The sequence below is a fragment of the Cebus imitator genome, unplaced genomic scaffold (genome assembly GCF_001604975.1).
Source record: "Cebus imitator isolate Cc_AM_T3 unplaced genomic scaffold, Cebus_imitator-1.0 Scaffold113, whole genome shotgun sequence".
NCBI classification, from domain to species: Eukaryota; Metazoa; Chordata; class Mammalia; order Primates; family Cebidae; genus Cebus; species Cebus imitator.
Window position 1 is genome coordinate 484,976 of NW_016107428.1, and position 17,655 is coordinate 502,630.

At 37.0% G+C, this 17,655-nt stretch overlaps 1 protein-coding gene across 2 annotated transcripts in view; it reads left to right on the forward strand.

The window, feature by feature from the left end:
* LGR4 (leucine rich repeat containing G protein-coupled receptor 4) overlaps positions 1-17,655 on the forward strand; it is a 106,153-nt gene that overhangs the window by 43,950 nt on the left and 44,548 nt on the right. For both annotated transcript variants that reach the window (XM_017538725.2, XM_017538727.2), the window contains exon 2: positions 14,625-14,696. In XM_017538725.2, coding sequence (XP_017394214.1) covers positions 14,625-14,696 — 72 coding nt within the window. The remainder of the gene's footprint in view (positions 1-14,624; positions 14,697-17,655) is intronic.

Below are 17,655 nucleotides of genomic sequence, written 5' to 3' on the forward strand. Positions count from 1 at the left end.
CAGGATGGTCTCGATCTCTTGACCTCGTGATCCACCTGCCTCGGCCTCCCAAAGTGCTGGGATTACAGGCGTGAGCCACCGCGCCCGGCCCAGAAATTCTTTATAAAGCAACCTTGTTTATGTTCCCTAAAAAATATTTCATACCTTCTTGTTCCATTCTTAAACTCTATTATTATAGGGAGCTTCCATGCCAACTATAATATGAGCCTGGGTTATCTTTCTAGGTTGTTCAGAGACTCCAGCCTCCACCTGTCCATGTGCAGTCCTGTAACCCAGCCATGCTTGTCTACTTGCTGTTTCCTGAATGGCTCTGTCCTCTAGACTCTACCTTTGTGCCAGCTGTTCTTTCGTTTCAGAGGCCCTTCCCTTGGCTGTCTTCCCCACTTGCATACAGCTGCTGTTTTTTCCCCTTAAGATCAGAGGGAATGTTATGCTCATCATGCCAATAAATATATCTTGATCAACAACCAGAAAAGATGTGAGTTCTTTAAGTAAAACTGAATGTACTATCATCAATAATACATCCACTCATTTTAAAGGTATCCAGAATTCTATGTTATAAATTTTGCCTCATTTTAAATTTATTACATGGCTGCAAGGACCACTATTCTTAATAAGCAAGAAGAGATTTTTCCTGCATTTCCTTGGTTAGGAGATGAAAAGAAAAGCAGGGAATAGGTAGTACTGTTTTTCTGTTTGTTTTGTTGTAACATTGGGTCATTAGTTTAGCTACAACATTAATTAACTTCATAGTCTGAGCACCATTTGACCATTGTTTCTGGGGAAATTGTTTTCCCAAATTCTAAAGCATATTTCTAAAACATCACTATGACACAATCCAGTTTAAGGTAGTGGAAAGAATCATGGACTGGGATTTATCATTTGGAGTCTGATCTTGCTGTTTTAATTAATTATTTAACCCCTCTGGGCCTCAGTTGCCTCATTATTAAAATGAGATGGTTAGATTAGATAGTGTTTGGGTGGTGGTGATAATAGTAAAATAATAATAACTTTTTGCTATGAGTTGGGCACTCGCCAGAGGGCATGTCATCTAATCCTTATAGCAGTGTTCTAAAGTCGGAATTGTTATCCCCGTTTACGCTTGCAGAAACTGAGGCACAGAGATTAAGGGACTTGCCCACAGTTATACAGCTAGTAAGAGTTACACAGCAGGCTCTTGGGCTGGCTTGGGGAAACTGTTAACCACTATGCTTTCTAGTCCAGTGGTTCTGTGAGATACTATTTATAGGATAAAGCCTGCATTTTGAAATTTTGAGGAAGAAAAATTAGTTTTACTGAAATCCAGTTTTACATCATTTCTCCCAAGCTATTTTTAAATGCAGTAACTTGTATTTAAATAAAAACCTTACTCTTGCTTTTCCCCAAATGTGTTTGCATGTAAGGTTATTATTTGGTTAGAGCAGTTGACAGGGAGGAAATCTGTTGTGAACGCTCTTTACTGTCTGTAGGAAATGCTGGTCTTCCTCACAAGCGTATTGGGTTTTTATATGTCTTCCTTTTCTTTTTTTCTGCAACCAGCCCTTTGACTTAAATGGTTGGAAAATTGCTAAGCCTGTTTTTCTTTGGAAGTGCCAAGCAAGTACTTACTACTGTTACTGTGCAAAGCATTTAATGCAATATCTGGCACATCATTCACTCAACAGATGTTATGACTACACATGGTTCTAGAGGCGTGGCATATAATAGTGAGCAAAAAACAGACCCTACCCTAACAGAGGAACATAGGGGTCTAGGGAGAAAAGCAGGGAATAGATCAAATAGATATTTGTAAACTTTACAGATTCTCTATAAGTTTAAGTTTTTCATAATATTATCATAATATTATACAGATGAGGACAACCTTTTATTCAAGCCCTTTTCCCAAGGCAGTCCAAACCAAACATTTCACCTCTTCCCATCACAACCTACCCAACGTCATTCAGCCATATCTACTGCTCTTAGTGGAATGGTCAGTTCATTTGCTGTCCATAGTAGGATTTCTTTGAGAGTGAAAGGGTGTACTATTAATATTTATAATGGAGGCTGGTTATGGTGGCTCATTCCTATAATCCCAGCACTTTGGGAGGCTGAGGAGGGATTTTTGCTTGAGGCCAAGAGTTCCATACCAGCCTGGGCAACAAAGCAAGACCCTGTCACTATAAAAAATTAAGAAAAATTTGCCTCTGCATGCTTGTAGTCCTAGCTACTAAGGAGGGCTGAAGTGGGAGAATCTCTTGAAACCAAAAGGTTGAGGCTGCAGTGAGCTATCACTTTGCACATGTACTCCAGCCTGGGTGACAGAGTGAGACTCTGTCTCAAAAAAAAAATTAATAATGCTGAGACAATAAATATAAACCAGAATTGTACCAAGCCATCCAGAATGTATTATCGTTGTCACCTACTTCATGGTATCTGAATTGACCCTCCAATCTTATATTATTTATTTTTTATTTTATTTTTTACGTATATTTATTTTTTGAGAGATAAGGTCTCACTTTGTCACCTAGACTGGAGTGCAGTGGTACCATCTTGGCTTATTGCAACCTCAGCTTCCCAGGCTTAAGCAGTCATCCCACCTCAGCCTCTGAGTAGCCTTCCTCAGGCTCCTGAGCGGCCTCACTATGTTGCTGAGGCTTGTTTCAAACTCCTGGGCCCAAGCAATCTTCCTCCTTGGCCTCCCAAGTGCTGGAATTACAGGGGTGAGCCACTGAGCCTGGCCTTATATTCTTTAAGATTATGCTCTTTATAATGTGTGTGTGTGTGTGTGTGTGTGTGTGTGTGTGTGTGTGTGTGAATCAGAGGTGTGTGCCTGGTTTTGCTGGGGCTTAGAAGAATTAGGTATTCTCTTCCTTGTAGGAGCTTATTTTCTAATACATTTGTTTCTCTGCTTGCTAATTTAGTAACAGAAACTGCTTTAATAAAACACCAGATCAACTGCAGAACTGAGAAATTTTCGCAGATAAATGTCATAAAACAGAAACTGTCAGTCATCTTTCTCTGGACAGAAAACCATGTTCTGCTGTGAAATTTGTGTTTGTGTCTGGGTGTGTGTATGTCTCTTTACTTTTTCTTCTTAAACAAATTTCATGGTAGCATATTGTTTTCTCCCTAGAGAAAGAAACAATGGACCGTATGATTCAAAATGATTACAAAAATTAAAAGAAATTTAAACTTTGTTGTTGTTGTTGTTGTTGTTTCTGGGACTTTAGAATGTAGACTTGTCACAACTGGAGCTTTCCCGGAGTATTACAAACCAGGTTTAAGAGTCTTTGCTCCCAAAGATTCAGGACCTTGTCATGCTTTGATGGCATAGCCTCTTCTATACTGAATAAATCATTAGTGATTTTAATGAGTTTTAAGTCATTCCCAAGGGAATATCTCTAGTGACTTTTTATAAACCATCATTATCAATGTCTGCTGTCTTTCAGTTAATAGAAACAATTGAGTCATACCAGTTATAATTTTGAGTCATTTCTTTAAGGATAGAATGCATTTTTATAAGCCTTTTAAAAATGGCCATCAGAGCAGAGGGGAGAAAGGAGAGAGATTGTGTGTGGAGTATGTGTTTGGGAGGGGAGTCTGCATGCCTCATCGCCTGAAGGGAAGTGATTGCTCCACAAGCCCGCGTTACTGGGATGGTGAAATCCCAGGGAGCCTGCCTTTGGGTTCAGGCCCTGATGGTTGGCAGCTGGTCTTCAGGGTATATAGACTCATCATTTAGAATTATTCTCTTGCCTCAACATAATGAGGTCAGTGCCTTAGTGTCTTAGAAACTGGAGGTACTCTTGCCTAGGTCTCTTATCGTCATGTACAAACAGTGCTTATTGGAAGGCCCCTTTCAGATTGGGGGCATTAGGAGGGATTTATTGGAGTGTAGGTTTTTTTGTGTTTTTTTTTTTTTTCCCTTTTGTTTTTAATCTTAAAATCAGTATGTTATACAGGGATGATATGCACAGTAAGTGAAAATAATGTCATGATGTGACTGTATACTTCTAAAAACTCAATAGAACCCAGGGGTAACAGAGTAAAAATATAGCTAACGCAGTTTTTCACTGGTTCTACTGAAACAGTTGAAAATGGAAGTGTAAGAAATTCTTTTAAAAAATATTTAAATACCCCATGGATCTCAGTGGTATTCTCTCATACTGTTATTGTCAGTTTTAGGGAGCCCATGTCACCAAAATATGAATGATTAGAGTGTGGACAAAGAAAAGGAGAACTTCAAATCTTTTTAAAATCACTGGGCCAAGCTTGTGGTACAAGGAAAGCAGGTGTAATTTTGATTCAGTTTAAATGGAGGAATAAGAAATGTTTTACTTGAGTAGCCAGTTCCCTGAACTCATGGTTCTGACTCTATTTCTTGGACAATATATTCAAACTGAAGGCTAAGCCAGGGCATTCAGAGTTTGCAATTGGGAAGAGAGAAGCAGTTCCATGTTGAAACAAATTTTCCTGAATTGACACTTACCTTTACAACGTTTGATGCATTCTGGCATTTTTCTGTTCTATTCTTTCCAATTTCAATTTTTTAAAAAAGTTGGCTATGACCTATTGAAATGATTTCACAACCCATTAATTAGTTGTGAACTAAAGTTTAAAAAATACGCGTCTAAACAGATGTTTTCGTGGGCGTGCATGTTTGAAGGCTAGGACGGTGAAGTAATGTTTTCCTATCAGTTGTGTTAATAAGTGTAGCCATAATAAAACATAAACTATTTAGTTAATTAGAATATTTACCATAGTAAATGCTGTTGGATTGATTCTTTATGAATAGTGCATTTTGTCTGCTAGGATGAAGCAATTGAGTGTTTCCAGTTTGCCCAGACAATAATCTTTACAATGCTTCTTGTTGACGTTAAATGAACTATTGAAATAGAGTTTTGTCTGTGTGTCTTGGCTGGTAACAAACACTTTTGTCATTGTACGGTTACCAGAATAGCTGTTGACACCCAAAGAATGCCTGGGAACACCAGTTAGATCGGAAGAAAACATGGAATGTGATAGTTTTAACCCTTATCTATTCCCTGTGATGCCAGATGGTAGGGCTCTTGATCAAACTAGAAACAGGAAAGTAATTTTTTTTTGTCTTTGGCATTTATTTTTCTTTGCCATTTAATGGACGTTACTCCAGAATTAGAGCATTTTATATCTTTCTCTTTAGAACATATCCCACACTTGCGAAAACTAGCCTGTTTAAAAAGACAACAAGAAAAACAAAAACAAAAAACAAAAGAAGCTGAACTTGTTTTAAAGCTAGAAACTATTGAATTAGTCTAACTAGTTTTATTTGTTTTATTTTTTTCTTTGTAAGCGGGCACTATCCCATAGCTTTTTTAGTTACCCTTTTAAGAATTTGTAATTTAAGCCACACATACCTTTTGTTGTGTTGTGATATTTACACACCAGTGTTTTATCCTCGCTCTTTTCTACCTTCTAGGGTTAGCATCCCCTTGAATAACACCCTTAAATGTCTCCTAGGCTGTATTGCTTCATCAAGAGTGTAAACAATTACAGCATAAAATATTACCTTTGGAAATGAAGTCATGCGTCTTTCTTAATTGCTGAACTCTTGTAATTCTGAAGGGGGTCTATTTTAGCCTGTATTTATTCCCATACTTGCTAACACAAGCAAATGGGCCTACACATACAGATAGGAAAAGCATGAATCTAAGGGTTTCTTAGGGTTCCATAATTATGCATGGAATGTGCAGGAGCAGGAATATCAAAGTAGGAGTAATAGTGATATATTTAGAAAGGGCCTTAGAGGTTAGTTGGTACAAAATATTTTACAGTGGAGGAAGCTGGAATTGAGAAGGTCTGGGTTTCTTCTTAGCTTCCTCTCCCTTTGTCCCATTGTAATATATGGCTGTCAGGATGACGTTTCTACAGCAAACCTGATGTGCGTAAACTTTGTTGGCAGCTTTCCATACTTTTAGAATAAAGTTCTGATTTCTAAAGGTCACATATGAAGGCCTTTGGCGTTGCAGTTTTTGCTTGTCTTGGTAGCTTTACTTACCACTTATACACATACTGATTTGAATGATCAAATTCCTTGATCGTCTTATCTTTTTTGACTCTACTGCTTGTAATTCTCTAATTCCTTGATGGTTTTATCTTTTTGACCACTCTGGTTTTATCTCATTTGACCATGCTTTCACACGTATTCTTTCTGACAGGAAGACACCCTCCACTTTCTCCCAAGACACACATCTAGTTCCGAGGCTTTCAAAAAAAATTTTCTTTTAGTATGAACCCAGTGTGGATTACATTTATATTATGACCATATACATATATATGTGTATGAGTGTACATGTGTGTATGTATCTTATATGTAATATATATTTTATAAAAAAAAATCTAAATAATTGTCACAGACATGCTTGTTTTTATATGTGATATACTTAACTTTGGTATTAGTAATATCTGCTCTTTCCACATCTGCACAAGAGCTTTGGTGTTGGAAACCTTTTTTGAGCTCCAGGTCTGATTTGATCATCTTTACTTACTGGGTCACACACGTCATAGTATTTACTTGTTTTGTTCCTCTCACTGCCTCAGACAGCTCTTGAGGGTAGAGACTATGTCTCACTTGTCCTAGCACACAGGCATCGACCTAACAGGTGCTCAGTAAAGAGATAACGAAGAAGCTGGGCCCGGTGTTCTGTTACAGATTGATAGCCGAAATTGCAAAGACAGAAAAGAGCCCCATATTTCTTGATTCCCAAGACAGAGCTATGCATCTCAATTTTTTATTTGGAGTAGGACTTGGAGAATGGTTACACATAGGATGCATTTTTAATTTTTTTTTTTCTGAGGGGGAAATGTGAGGAGATACTATCATATATGCTCTTAGTTATAAAGGAAAAAACCCACAAAATACAGGTATAAAGGCTTAATTTATGTATAGCCAAATTAATATTTTAAATGTACAATTCTGTTTTGAAAAACTGTATAATTGTGTAACTGCTATCAAAATCAAGATATAAATCATTTTTATCACCACATAAATTTTTTTAATGCCTTTTTGTAGCCAGCCTTTTCTCCAGCCCCCAGCTGTTGCCACCACTGATATATTTTCTGTGTCTATAGGTTCACCTTTTTCAGAATGCTATATAAATGGAATCATGCAATATGCAGCTTGTTGCATCTGGCCTCTTTGACTTAGCACAGGTGTTTGAAATCATTCATGTTGTTGCTTGTATCAGTAGTCTGCTCCTTTTCATGCTGGATAATATTCCATTGTGTAGATAATACAACATTTCTTTATTTGCTAATTGAAGTATATTCAGGTTGTTTCCAGTTTGGGGCAATTATATATATATATATATATATAATTTATATCTAGGATTGCTAGGTCATATAGTCATAGTATATGTTTAATTTTATAAGAAATTACCAAACTGTTTTTCAAAGTGGTTGTACCATTTTGCCTGTCACCAACAGCATTTGAGAGTTCCAGTTGTTCCACATCTTTATCAGCACTTGGTATTGTCAGCTGCTATTTAAAAAATTATAGCCATTCTAATAGTTGTATGGTATCTCATTGTGGTCTGATTTGCATTTCCTTAATAACTACTATGAACATCGTTTCATGTGCTAATTTGTCATTTGTGTATCTTATTTAGTGAAGTATCTGTTGAAATCTTCAGCCCATTTTAAAATCAGACTTTTCTTATTATTGATTGTGAAAGTTCTTTCTACATTATAATATAAATTTTTTATGGTTTGCAAATATTTTTTTCCATTCTTTTTTGTGTTGTTTCATTTTCTCTTTTCTTTCCTTTTTTTTTTTAAGACGGAGTTTTGCTCTTGTTGCCCAGGCTGGAGTGCAGTGGCGCAATGTCAACTCACTGCAACCTCTGCCTCCCGGGTTCAAGTGATTCTCCTGCTTCACCCTCCCGAGTAGCTGAGATTACAGGCATGTGCCAGCACACCTGGCTAATTTTGTATTTTTAGTAGAGAAAGGGTTTCTCCATGTTGGTCAGGTTGGTCTCGAACTCCTGACCTCAGGTGATCCACCTGCCTTGACCTCCCAAAGTGCCAGGATTATAGGCATGAGCCATCGCACCAGGGTTCATTTTCTTAACAGTGGCAACACAGCTTTGAAAGTCTTTGAAGGGAATATCTTTAAAAATGCTAAAATAGAGGTTTTACTAGCCTGGGCAACATAGTGAGACATGGTCTCTACAGACAATAGAAAAATAATTAGCCTAGTAAGGTGGTGCTTGCCTATAGTCCCAGCTACTGGGGAAGCTGATGTGGGAGAATTGCTTGAGCTTGGGCAGTTGAGGCTGCAGTGAGCCATGATGGTGCCACTGCATTCTAGACGGGGCAACGGAGTGAGAGACTCCAGTTTCAAAAAAAAAAAGAAGATTTCAATCCACAGAAGTTGATGATCATAAAGTGAATTAAACATTTTTCTGATAGAAACAAGTTTTATTTACTTCTAAAATTTGAAGGTGACATTTTCTCTAGCCTTTCCAAGTTGTTAAGAAAGATTATACTTAGGATGTTCAAGTACCTTAAATAGATAATGACTTTACAAGTTGATAACTTGTCTCTGCCGTAATTAATGTTTATTTTTAAGTGTCAATATGGGTGTCGTGGCATCTATCCTCTTAAGAATTCCAAGGCTGTAGAGAAGCATGTTTTGGATTCCTTTTGCTGGGAAGTACTGAGCGTTGGTACCTGAAAAAAACAGAGAAGATGTCAGACAGCATGGAGCCAGTTTATCCTACTGCTCAAAACTGTTTGTAGTAGAAATGATGCACAGACATTAGAAGGGTGTCTATTGTGACACTTAGTTGGATTCTAGTCATGCTAAAACATGTAGAGTCAAAAAAAGTATCTTTGGAGCAAAATCTAACATCGCACATGTACTGTTCTGGCCCCATTTCTGCAGTGTAAATAGGGGTATCTTCATGTAGCTGTTCTTGTTGTTTTCAAAATGAAATAATGCAATTTTAAAACAGTTAAATTTAATTGAATGTTGCAACAAAATCTTAAACAGTAATAGTAAGTTTAGAGTGGGCTGATGGAGTTTAATACAAAAAAACCTATTGATGACATCTTTTGACATAAAACCCTCACTATCCTAGCACAGTGCCTTGCACATATGTGCACAATGGATACTTTGTAAATATTTATTAAATGGATGACAGGATATCTCCTTTTTCTCTTGTAAAGGAAAGCCCTTAATTAACCTCTATTCTTTTTTGGCATAGTGACTTTCAGTAGCAAAGATACTCCCATCCCATAATGTACAGGCTACTTAAAATAGCATTGATATATATTAGACTTCAATGCTTACACTTCCATTCAAAGATATTTTCTAGGAAGATTTCTTGTTTTCATTTTGCAAATGAAGAATCTTTTAGGTGTCGAGATGAACATGTTCAGAACTATATGATTTCAGATTTGTAAAAATATATACCATACATAGAAAAAAATCTGTAATGTTACCCATGAAATATGGCAGTGATTATTAGTGGGTGTTAATATTGTGGATGGTTTTCTCTGTATCTCCATTTTTTAAAAACAATTAACTGATTACTTTTGTTATTATAAAAAGGTGGGGAGAAAATGAGATTGCTTGCTCAAAGTTATGGAATAGTGTCAGAAATCAATTTTTTTTTTTTTTTTTTGAGATGAAGTCTCGCTCTGTCATTTAGGCTGAAGTCTCGCTCTGTCATTTAGGCTGGAGTGCAGTGGCCCGATCTTGGCTCACTGCAACCTCCACCTCCCAGTTCAAGCGATTCTCCTGTCTCAGCCTCCCGAGTAGCTGGGATTACAGGTGCGTGCCACCACGCCCAGCTAATTTTTTCTGTATTTTTAGTAGAGACAGGACTTTAAAATGTTGGCCAGGCTGTTCTCAAAAGCCTGACCTTGGGATCCACCTGCCTCAGCCGCTCAAAGTGCTGGGATTACAGGCGTGAGCCACCGTGTTCTTAATGAACTTGAATTAGAACTTTGGTATTATGTATGTCTTTACTACTTGTGGTTGAGAGAGACCTTCCCTTCAAATTTGTTTCACCAGAGGCATTTTTCAAAGTTTGTTTTTAGTTTTTGGTCATACTGTAGACATCTGTTAACTGGAGACTGGCTTGACATTTCTGGTTGATTACCAAAGACCCTGGAAAAGTCACCGGGAGAGTGTTCATTCTTGGCCATTATCAACATGTGTTTTTTGAGTTTATGGACATCACCATCATTTTTTTTTCTTTTCCTAGAGAACACTTTAGAGAACCCTGTGTTCTTTTGAACCTGTATATAATTTAGTGACTTTTTAAACTGCCAGGTAATATTTGAGATAAAATCAACAATATAGTAGTAGCAGTACAGTTTAATCTAATACAAATAGGAGAGCTTGTTCAAATTTAGATAACATTGGGTCAATCACAGTATATTTAAAATTAAATAATTCTGTGGCAGAAGGCCCAGACCCAGTAAGGAGGCAATGTCGGAGTCCACCGTGGTACATGCTTAGCCATCAGCAAACAGGTTAGGCTTGCCTAGGGATCATTTTACAGAGATTTTAAAAGATACCTTGTTAAAACATGATATTCTTTACTCCATAGATACTTTAGCATCAGTGAATTTTATGGTGGGAAAAAATATGAGAGTTTAACCACTGGAGAGATTTGGCAGTTTCAATTAAACAATTGCACCTTTTAAATTTTAATTTTGAAATCAGTGACTGCTGGTGTTTGGATGTTCCTGTTAATTTTTCTGGGAAGGTGATGTGCTTTTGTATGTCTGATCTTTTGTTTATAAGAAATGTTTGATCTTGAAGGGTTCTTCCAGCTTAAAATCTTTGTCTCCTGGGGTTCTGGGGTTTAGTTTTGTGTTTAGGGACAACTGCTCCAAGTTTTAGGTCTTCTGCAGCATTTAGTATCTTCTGTAAAGATGGTTTCTTTCTGAGGCCAACAGAGGCAGTGAGATGTCTCCTTTTAGTCTGGTCTTGGTCCACTGGATTCAGATGGCTTCCAGGAACAGTGAAAACATGGATGATGATAAGATAATAGCTATTACTTGTTGAACTTATTATACATGACTTGACATTTTCTTATCTTCACAGCAATCTATACGATTCAGTTATTACTCCCTCCATTTTACAAATGAAGAAGCCAGGGCACAGAAAAGATGAACAATTTGCCAAAGATCACACAGCTAGTGGTAGTGAATCCATATGTAACCTTGATCTGTCTGGCGCCAAAGCCTGTGCTTGCAACTATGCGATGCTGGCTCTAAGTAAGGCCATCAGCTCTCTGGAAATTGCCCTTCTGAGACATTTGTGAGTTGGAGGTGCTTTGACCTCATATAATATATATATATATTTGCTTCTCTATCCCAAAAGGTGAATTCCTAGAACTTATTACTGATATCACTGATGAGATTGTACTACTCATGTGAATTTGAAGCTACTGATCTGTAGGAGCATCTTCTGGATGAAAATTCTTTAAAGAATTTCTTTTTACTTATGTATCATAATAATTTATATGGCTTTTGAGCCTCATATATTTGTAATTATTGTCATAGGTCATCCTTTCTAATCTCTTATTTATAAAGCCTGTGTACTTCATATTCTCTTTATGGTGTTGGTAATGTCATGTCTAGAATCTACTCTTAAGACTGTCTATAGGTTGTTTATCACCATCAGCCCTCATTATTTTAAATGGGTATCCATCCATCTATACTCTGTAACCACAGGTTTCTAGAACTTCTCCACAGATAACATCTTAAGCTCACCACTACCCCCACCCTCAACTTTTTACTTCATAAGTGGTGTAACTGAATCCCAGAAAGAGTGAGAGAAAACACCTGTAAAGAGGGAAACTCTCTGGGTGTGTGAAATTATAAATTAAGAAAAATTTAGAAAGAAGTGTTGCTCCTGAATCTGAAGCTTTGAAATAAAACCTCACCATGTATTTAACATATATTAGTTTGTAAATATGGAGTCTCGCTAATTGCATTTACAGCTCACAGCAAAACTACCTGTTAAGTCTTGTTACTATAAGGGAAAAACTGAGAGCTGTGCATGTTTTAAAAAACTGGAATGCAAAGAATAGTGTGGTATAAATTGTCTCTAATTATGTGTCTTTTTCTGATGAGGCAATTAATTGGTTTGCTCCAGACCTTTTCTGATGAGGAAATTAATCAGTTTTTCTGTTACAGTGATAACGCACCTGAAGTCAGGTGTGCCAAGCTTAGAGAAATGGTACAGAATGCCTCATTTCGTCAAGCAATCAATTATTGTTGTCCTTTCTCTTTTTATTGGAATGACCAAAAAATACCAAAACTGTCCGATCTTTTACAGAATCATTGTTTAATCATATTGGATCATTATTTTGCCTTCAATATGATAAATGTTTTATTGTATTCTTGAGAAAACCAAATGGATCTCCCGTGAGAGTGACTTAGTAATTTAATAATGACTGAGGGATAGTCTTTAAACTTTGCATTATGATAAACTTTTCATAAACATTCTACAAAATGAATCTCATCTGTTTTTATCTGAAAAGGTGGACTCCTCCAAGAAGAAACTACAGAAAAGTGTGAATCACTATATACTGTCAGTATAAAGGCATTATACTTCCTGGCCTGACAGTATATAATGTCAGGCCAGGAAGCTACCGAACCAATCAGCTTCAATTTACTGATGAGCAGATGGACGCCCAGTACATAAAATGGCTATGTGGCAGTGTGGGAGTTTTGCCTGCCTTTTCTGACCCCTGTTTTGGTGCCATTTCTCCAGTATCTTGCTAGAGTGTTTATGAAAAACAAAGCGTTTCCTCTTCTCTTCCCCCAGAGATAATGATCACTGACTAAAGTAGTATTGGGGCCTGGGTTTTAAAATAGTAATCCCTAGAGAAGCATAGTAATTTGGCTTTTCCTATAAGTTATCTTTAGTAGGATTTGAGTTGTCTTCAATGATATAAAATTTTAGAGTGCATGTGTGTCTCTATGGTCATAAGATTCATCTGAAGGGAAATTTCTTGTGCTAAGAAATGTATATTAGCATTGGTTCCTTAATTGCTAAAGCTATTCCTGGTCTTTTTTATTTTTTTTCTTTGACCCTAGTTGTCAAGCAAAAGTGCTTTTCCAGAGATTCATGGATAATTATGTCAAGATGTTAGGGGCATTATTCCTCCCAGTTCTCCCAGTTTGTAAGCTTGGTGGGACTCAAGTGTTTGTTTTATATCTTGACTACCACTGGAGATAAGTATTAATAACAGGATACAAATAATACTTAAGAAGACTCATTGTTTGCACTTAAGGCTGTGGGCTCTGGTGTTCACATTTTCTGTTACACTGATTGTTGAATGGTCTTGGGGAAGCTTTTTTTTAACCCCAGTAAGCCTCAGTTTCCCCATTTGTAAGGTAAGATTTTCTGTGCAGTGTTGTCATGTTACAAGCATGCACTGCATGTTAACTGCTGTTCCTGCTGTTTTTGTTGCTGCTTCTGTTACTGTTATTCCCAAGCCAAAACATGTTTCTAAACCTGCTTTGGGAAAAGCTAGTAAGAAAGGATGTGGATTCTATTTCTAAATTTTAGTGAAAGGAAACATGAGGAGAAAGGATGTACCTAGCATGTTACTGAAGGTGTCACCTCCTTTAAAAGAAAATTTTACCTGATGGAATGGGTGGAATAACACTGTATTATTGTTGTTAGCTTACTTTGGTATGCTTCATTTTTCTTCTGTTTCCTCATACCAATATATATACTGTTCTAATGGACAAGTTGCACATGTGAACTTTCATGCCAGGTCCTAGAAATGGGACACCCAAGGGCTCAGCCACAGAATTAAACACCATGGAACCGAAGGAGGCAACTCCACTGCCCCAGCGCATGCTGGGACTTTCCCTTATGGGGCTGTTTTAACCTGTCTTTCACGGTGCTGATCTCAAGTAGAGTGTGGCAGAGAAAGCCAGTTCAAAAGGCAGCTGCCAGGGAAGAGAGAAATGGTTAACAAAGTATTTTTTGGCTGTTTGAACTAGTGAATTGTTGAGTTATATTGTTGAGTGAGTTTTCTTTCTGCGGAAGCTTTTAAGGGAAAACTGGAAATTGATCGCATACCTATCATGTATGCACTTGTCCTTAGCCTGCATCTGTTCATAGGCAGAACATGAAATCCACCGACAACTATTACCTGGAGGACTTTTATAGGTTTTGAAGAAAATATGACTAGGGTAGAGCTAGGACATACTTTTATTGTCCTTGAGTGACTCCAGAAGCCACCCTCACCTGCAAATTCTATGTATCATTTCTAGGGTATTCATTTGTTTATTTTGATCAGGTATCGGTAGTACCGTGAATACCAGAGCACTGGGAAACCACCGTGGCCCACTTATTGTAGGTGGTTTGAGACATTTTTTCCAAGGATACTTAAGGGGGGAAAATACAGGATCTGGGTACATTTCTAAATTCTGGGATATAATTTATAACTAAACATTTAACTTCTCTGTGTTTTCTGAATATTGCATTCTGAAGCCAAATTGTGACTATTGCTGTGTCTTCTATGCTCTTTCACAAAATAGCAGTGACTAGTTAGTTTTCTGTTGGATTAAATGCTTTAAGCTTCATATCACTTAATTAACAATACTCTTAACTTTATGTATTTCAGGGATATCAGTATGAACAACATTACTCAGTTGCCAGAAGATGCATTTAAGAACTTCCCTTTTCTAGAAGAGCTGTAAGTATTACCTTGAGAAATATGTCTGTATGTCTTTTTTCCCCAATTCTTTTTAAAAGCTTTTGCTACAGAGATAATCTGATGTTTTCTGATAGGAGACATTTTGATAGCTTAATTTCAGTGGGCTTTGTTTTGAGGAAGTCATGTTTCTTGGGGGAAACAAACTTGGTTTTACTAGCAGTGTAGTTGCTGAAGCTATTTTTGAAAGCCATAACTAAAAAAATGCTACTTCCATAGGACTTCTTTTTTGCTGCAGTTATCATAAGTACAAATGCTACAGTGACACCAGTTAATTACAGTGTTATTCTGAGATAACAAGGCTGCTGTATAATTACCATTGTTGCCAAGGAGTTGCTATATGGGTAACAGAACCACAAAAAATAACACAAGGTGTTTCAGGGTCATGAGCAACAATCTCAACAGCAAACCAGCAGAAAACTGAGGGTAGGTCCCCTTGGACATTTGCAGACGACCTTTGGAAATGGGGTGAAGGCATGAAACACTGTCCTCATCTTTAAGAGCACCTCTAACTTTGAGAATGTTTCTGAACTTGTCAGTTGCATCTCACATTTCCAATTTAATAGTTTACACTGTGGAAATATTTATTCTCCTTGTTTTAACCTCCTTTTTGTTGGCTCTCCACATTTTTTTGAAGTCCATAATCAAAATAGGCACTTTTGGGTTTTAAAAGAATGGGGAACTATATATTATGTTTTAAGAATCCCAGTGAAAAAATAAAATCAGACTTGAATTAAGTTAATATAGGCTTCTAAAGGCCAAGGTAATGGATTATATAATATATAGAGGTAGGAAGGTGACGGTTTGTTACAAAGAACATCAAAGAGATAGCCCTGAAGGAATCTAAATCTATATTACAGATTGTGTCATACAGCCCAGCTGTTGAGTATTAGATCCAAGTCAGTGAAAGTCTTCCATCTTATTTCGGTCCCTCCCTGGAGAACAGCGAACAGGAGTCAAATAAGATATACAGATTATGTACTCTGATAGAATATTGAAATAGTAAAGATTTAATAAAATTTAAGAGAAATTTTTCTTTCCACACTACTTAAACACAATGCTCCCACAGCAAAAATTGAATAGAGATTGTTTGCCACTTACAAGTTTATGAGCTAGGTCAAATTACTTCTCTCTGCTTAGTTTCTTTGTCTGTAAGGTGCACCTAATAATGGCCCCTCCCTGGTAGTGTTCTAGTGAAGATAGTGAATTAATTTATGTTAAATGGTTAGGAAAGTTAGCAGAGTGAATGTTATGTAAATGCTACCTAGTGTTTATTTTACTGTTTTAAAAGTGCATGAGAAAAAAGCTCGAGAGTATATACCAAATGTTATCTTTGGGTAGAAGTATGTGTTTTATTTTTGCCTCCTGTGTGTGTGTGTATTTTTTTTTTTTTTNTTTACCTATAGTGAACACTGATTATTTTGTCATAAAGTTATTTTTAATTAAGATTTTTCAATTGGGTTTCAAAGAAGCAAACCATGCATTTGAAGTTTCTACCTCTACCTCTCTCCATCAAGCCCTAAGATGCTTTACCTCTTCCTTTTTATTTCACATACAATTTTAGACTATAGGATTATTCTCTCTTTACAGAAGTAATTATGCGATGGAAGGACATTAACAAATGGTTGTTCAGCCATTGTATAATATAATCACTATGGGATGGGTAATATGCCAGGCCAGTAATGGAGAAGCTCCCCTCATTCTGGATGGGGCCATTGTGTGCAGACAATCTTTGTTGATGCCTTTGATTGCCAGTTATACTTTAAGGAATTTTGTAGTGAAGACCTGGATGTGGAGTCAAACCTGTTTAATCTGCTTAATGAAGTTCACATCTTAGATTTCTTAAAATCTCAAATGACCAACCATATGCCAACCTCATGAATTCTGTCAACCAGGACTTTTAATTGGAACCAAATTGAATTTGACTGCTAGTTCTTTGTAGCAAGGTCGTGTTCTGTCCATATTCTGCTCTCATGGTATTGAAACCTATCAAATCAAGTCAGTATACCCTCTCTAAAAGTTGTATGGTATTTCAGAAATGAATTCAGTTAGGAGAGCAGAATGTTACTTTTAAAGAATACTTCAAAATAGTCTTTCATACTTGTGTAGTACTGGAAACATTCAAGGGAATTTATTTTCCATGTTAATATAAATACGATAAAAAGCCTATGCTTTTTTCATATTAAACAGTGTAGTTGATTTTGACATTCCGTAACAATGCTGCCATGACTATTGTAATGTTTCATAAACAGCATAACTATTCGTCCAGAAGTCATCTGGAAGTCATTTAAGAGTGATCATGAAGCCAAATGCCCTGAATAGAAATTATTTGCTGAGGGCTTTTTCCATGTTAGTTAATGAGGTGTACTTTACAAGATGTGACTGGGTTTGGCAAAATTTGATGTGGTGGATGTTTGACTGTGGTAGAATGCTTGGGGTATTAGGAGAAATCACTCCCCAAGAATACAGAAGTATGTGTAGATACTTACACATTTCCTTATTCCTTCAGTAAACTCTGAATCCTACTCTATGCCAGGTGGCGGTGCTGGGAACACAGACACAAGCATGACCCATCTTCAGAGTTGACAGACCCTCTAGAGTTGTGCTGTCCAGCACCATAGCCACTAGCCACAGGTGGCTATTATGTTCAGATTTAAGATAAATAAAATTAAATAAAATGGAAAAATTCAGTTCCCTGGTTGAACCAGCCACATTTCAAGTGCTCATATAGCTGCCTATAGCTAGTTGCCACTATATTAGACAACCCAGATGTAGATCATTTCTATCATTGCAGAAAGTTCTATTGGACGACATTGATCTAGAGGGTGAAATGAAACCAACACTTGGTGCGTCATGGTGAAGATGTGTGTGCAGGGAGCAGAGGCCTAAAATAGTGTATTTTCTTAAGACTGTAGGATTTGGGAAAGTCTTCCACAATGGC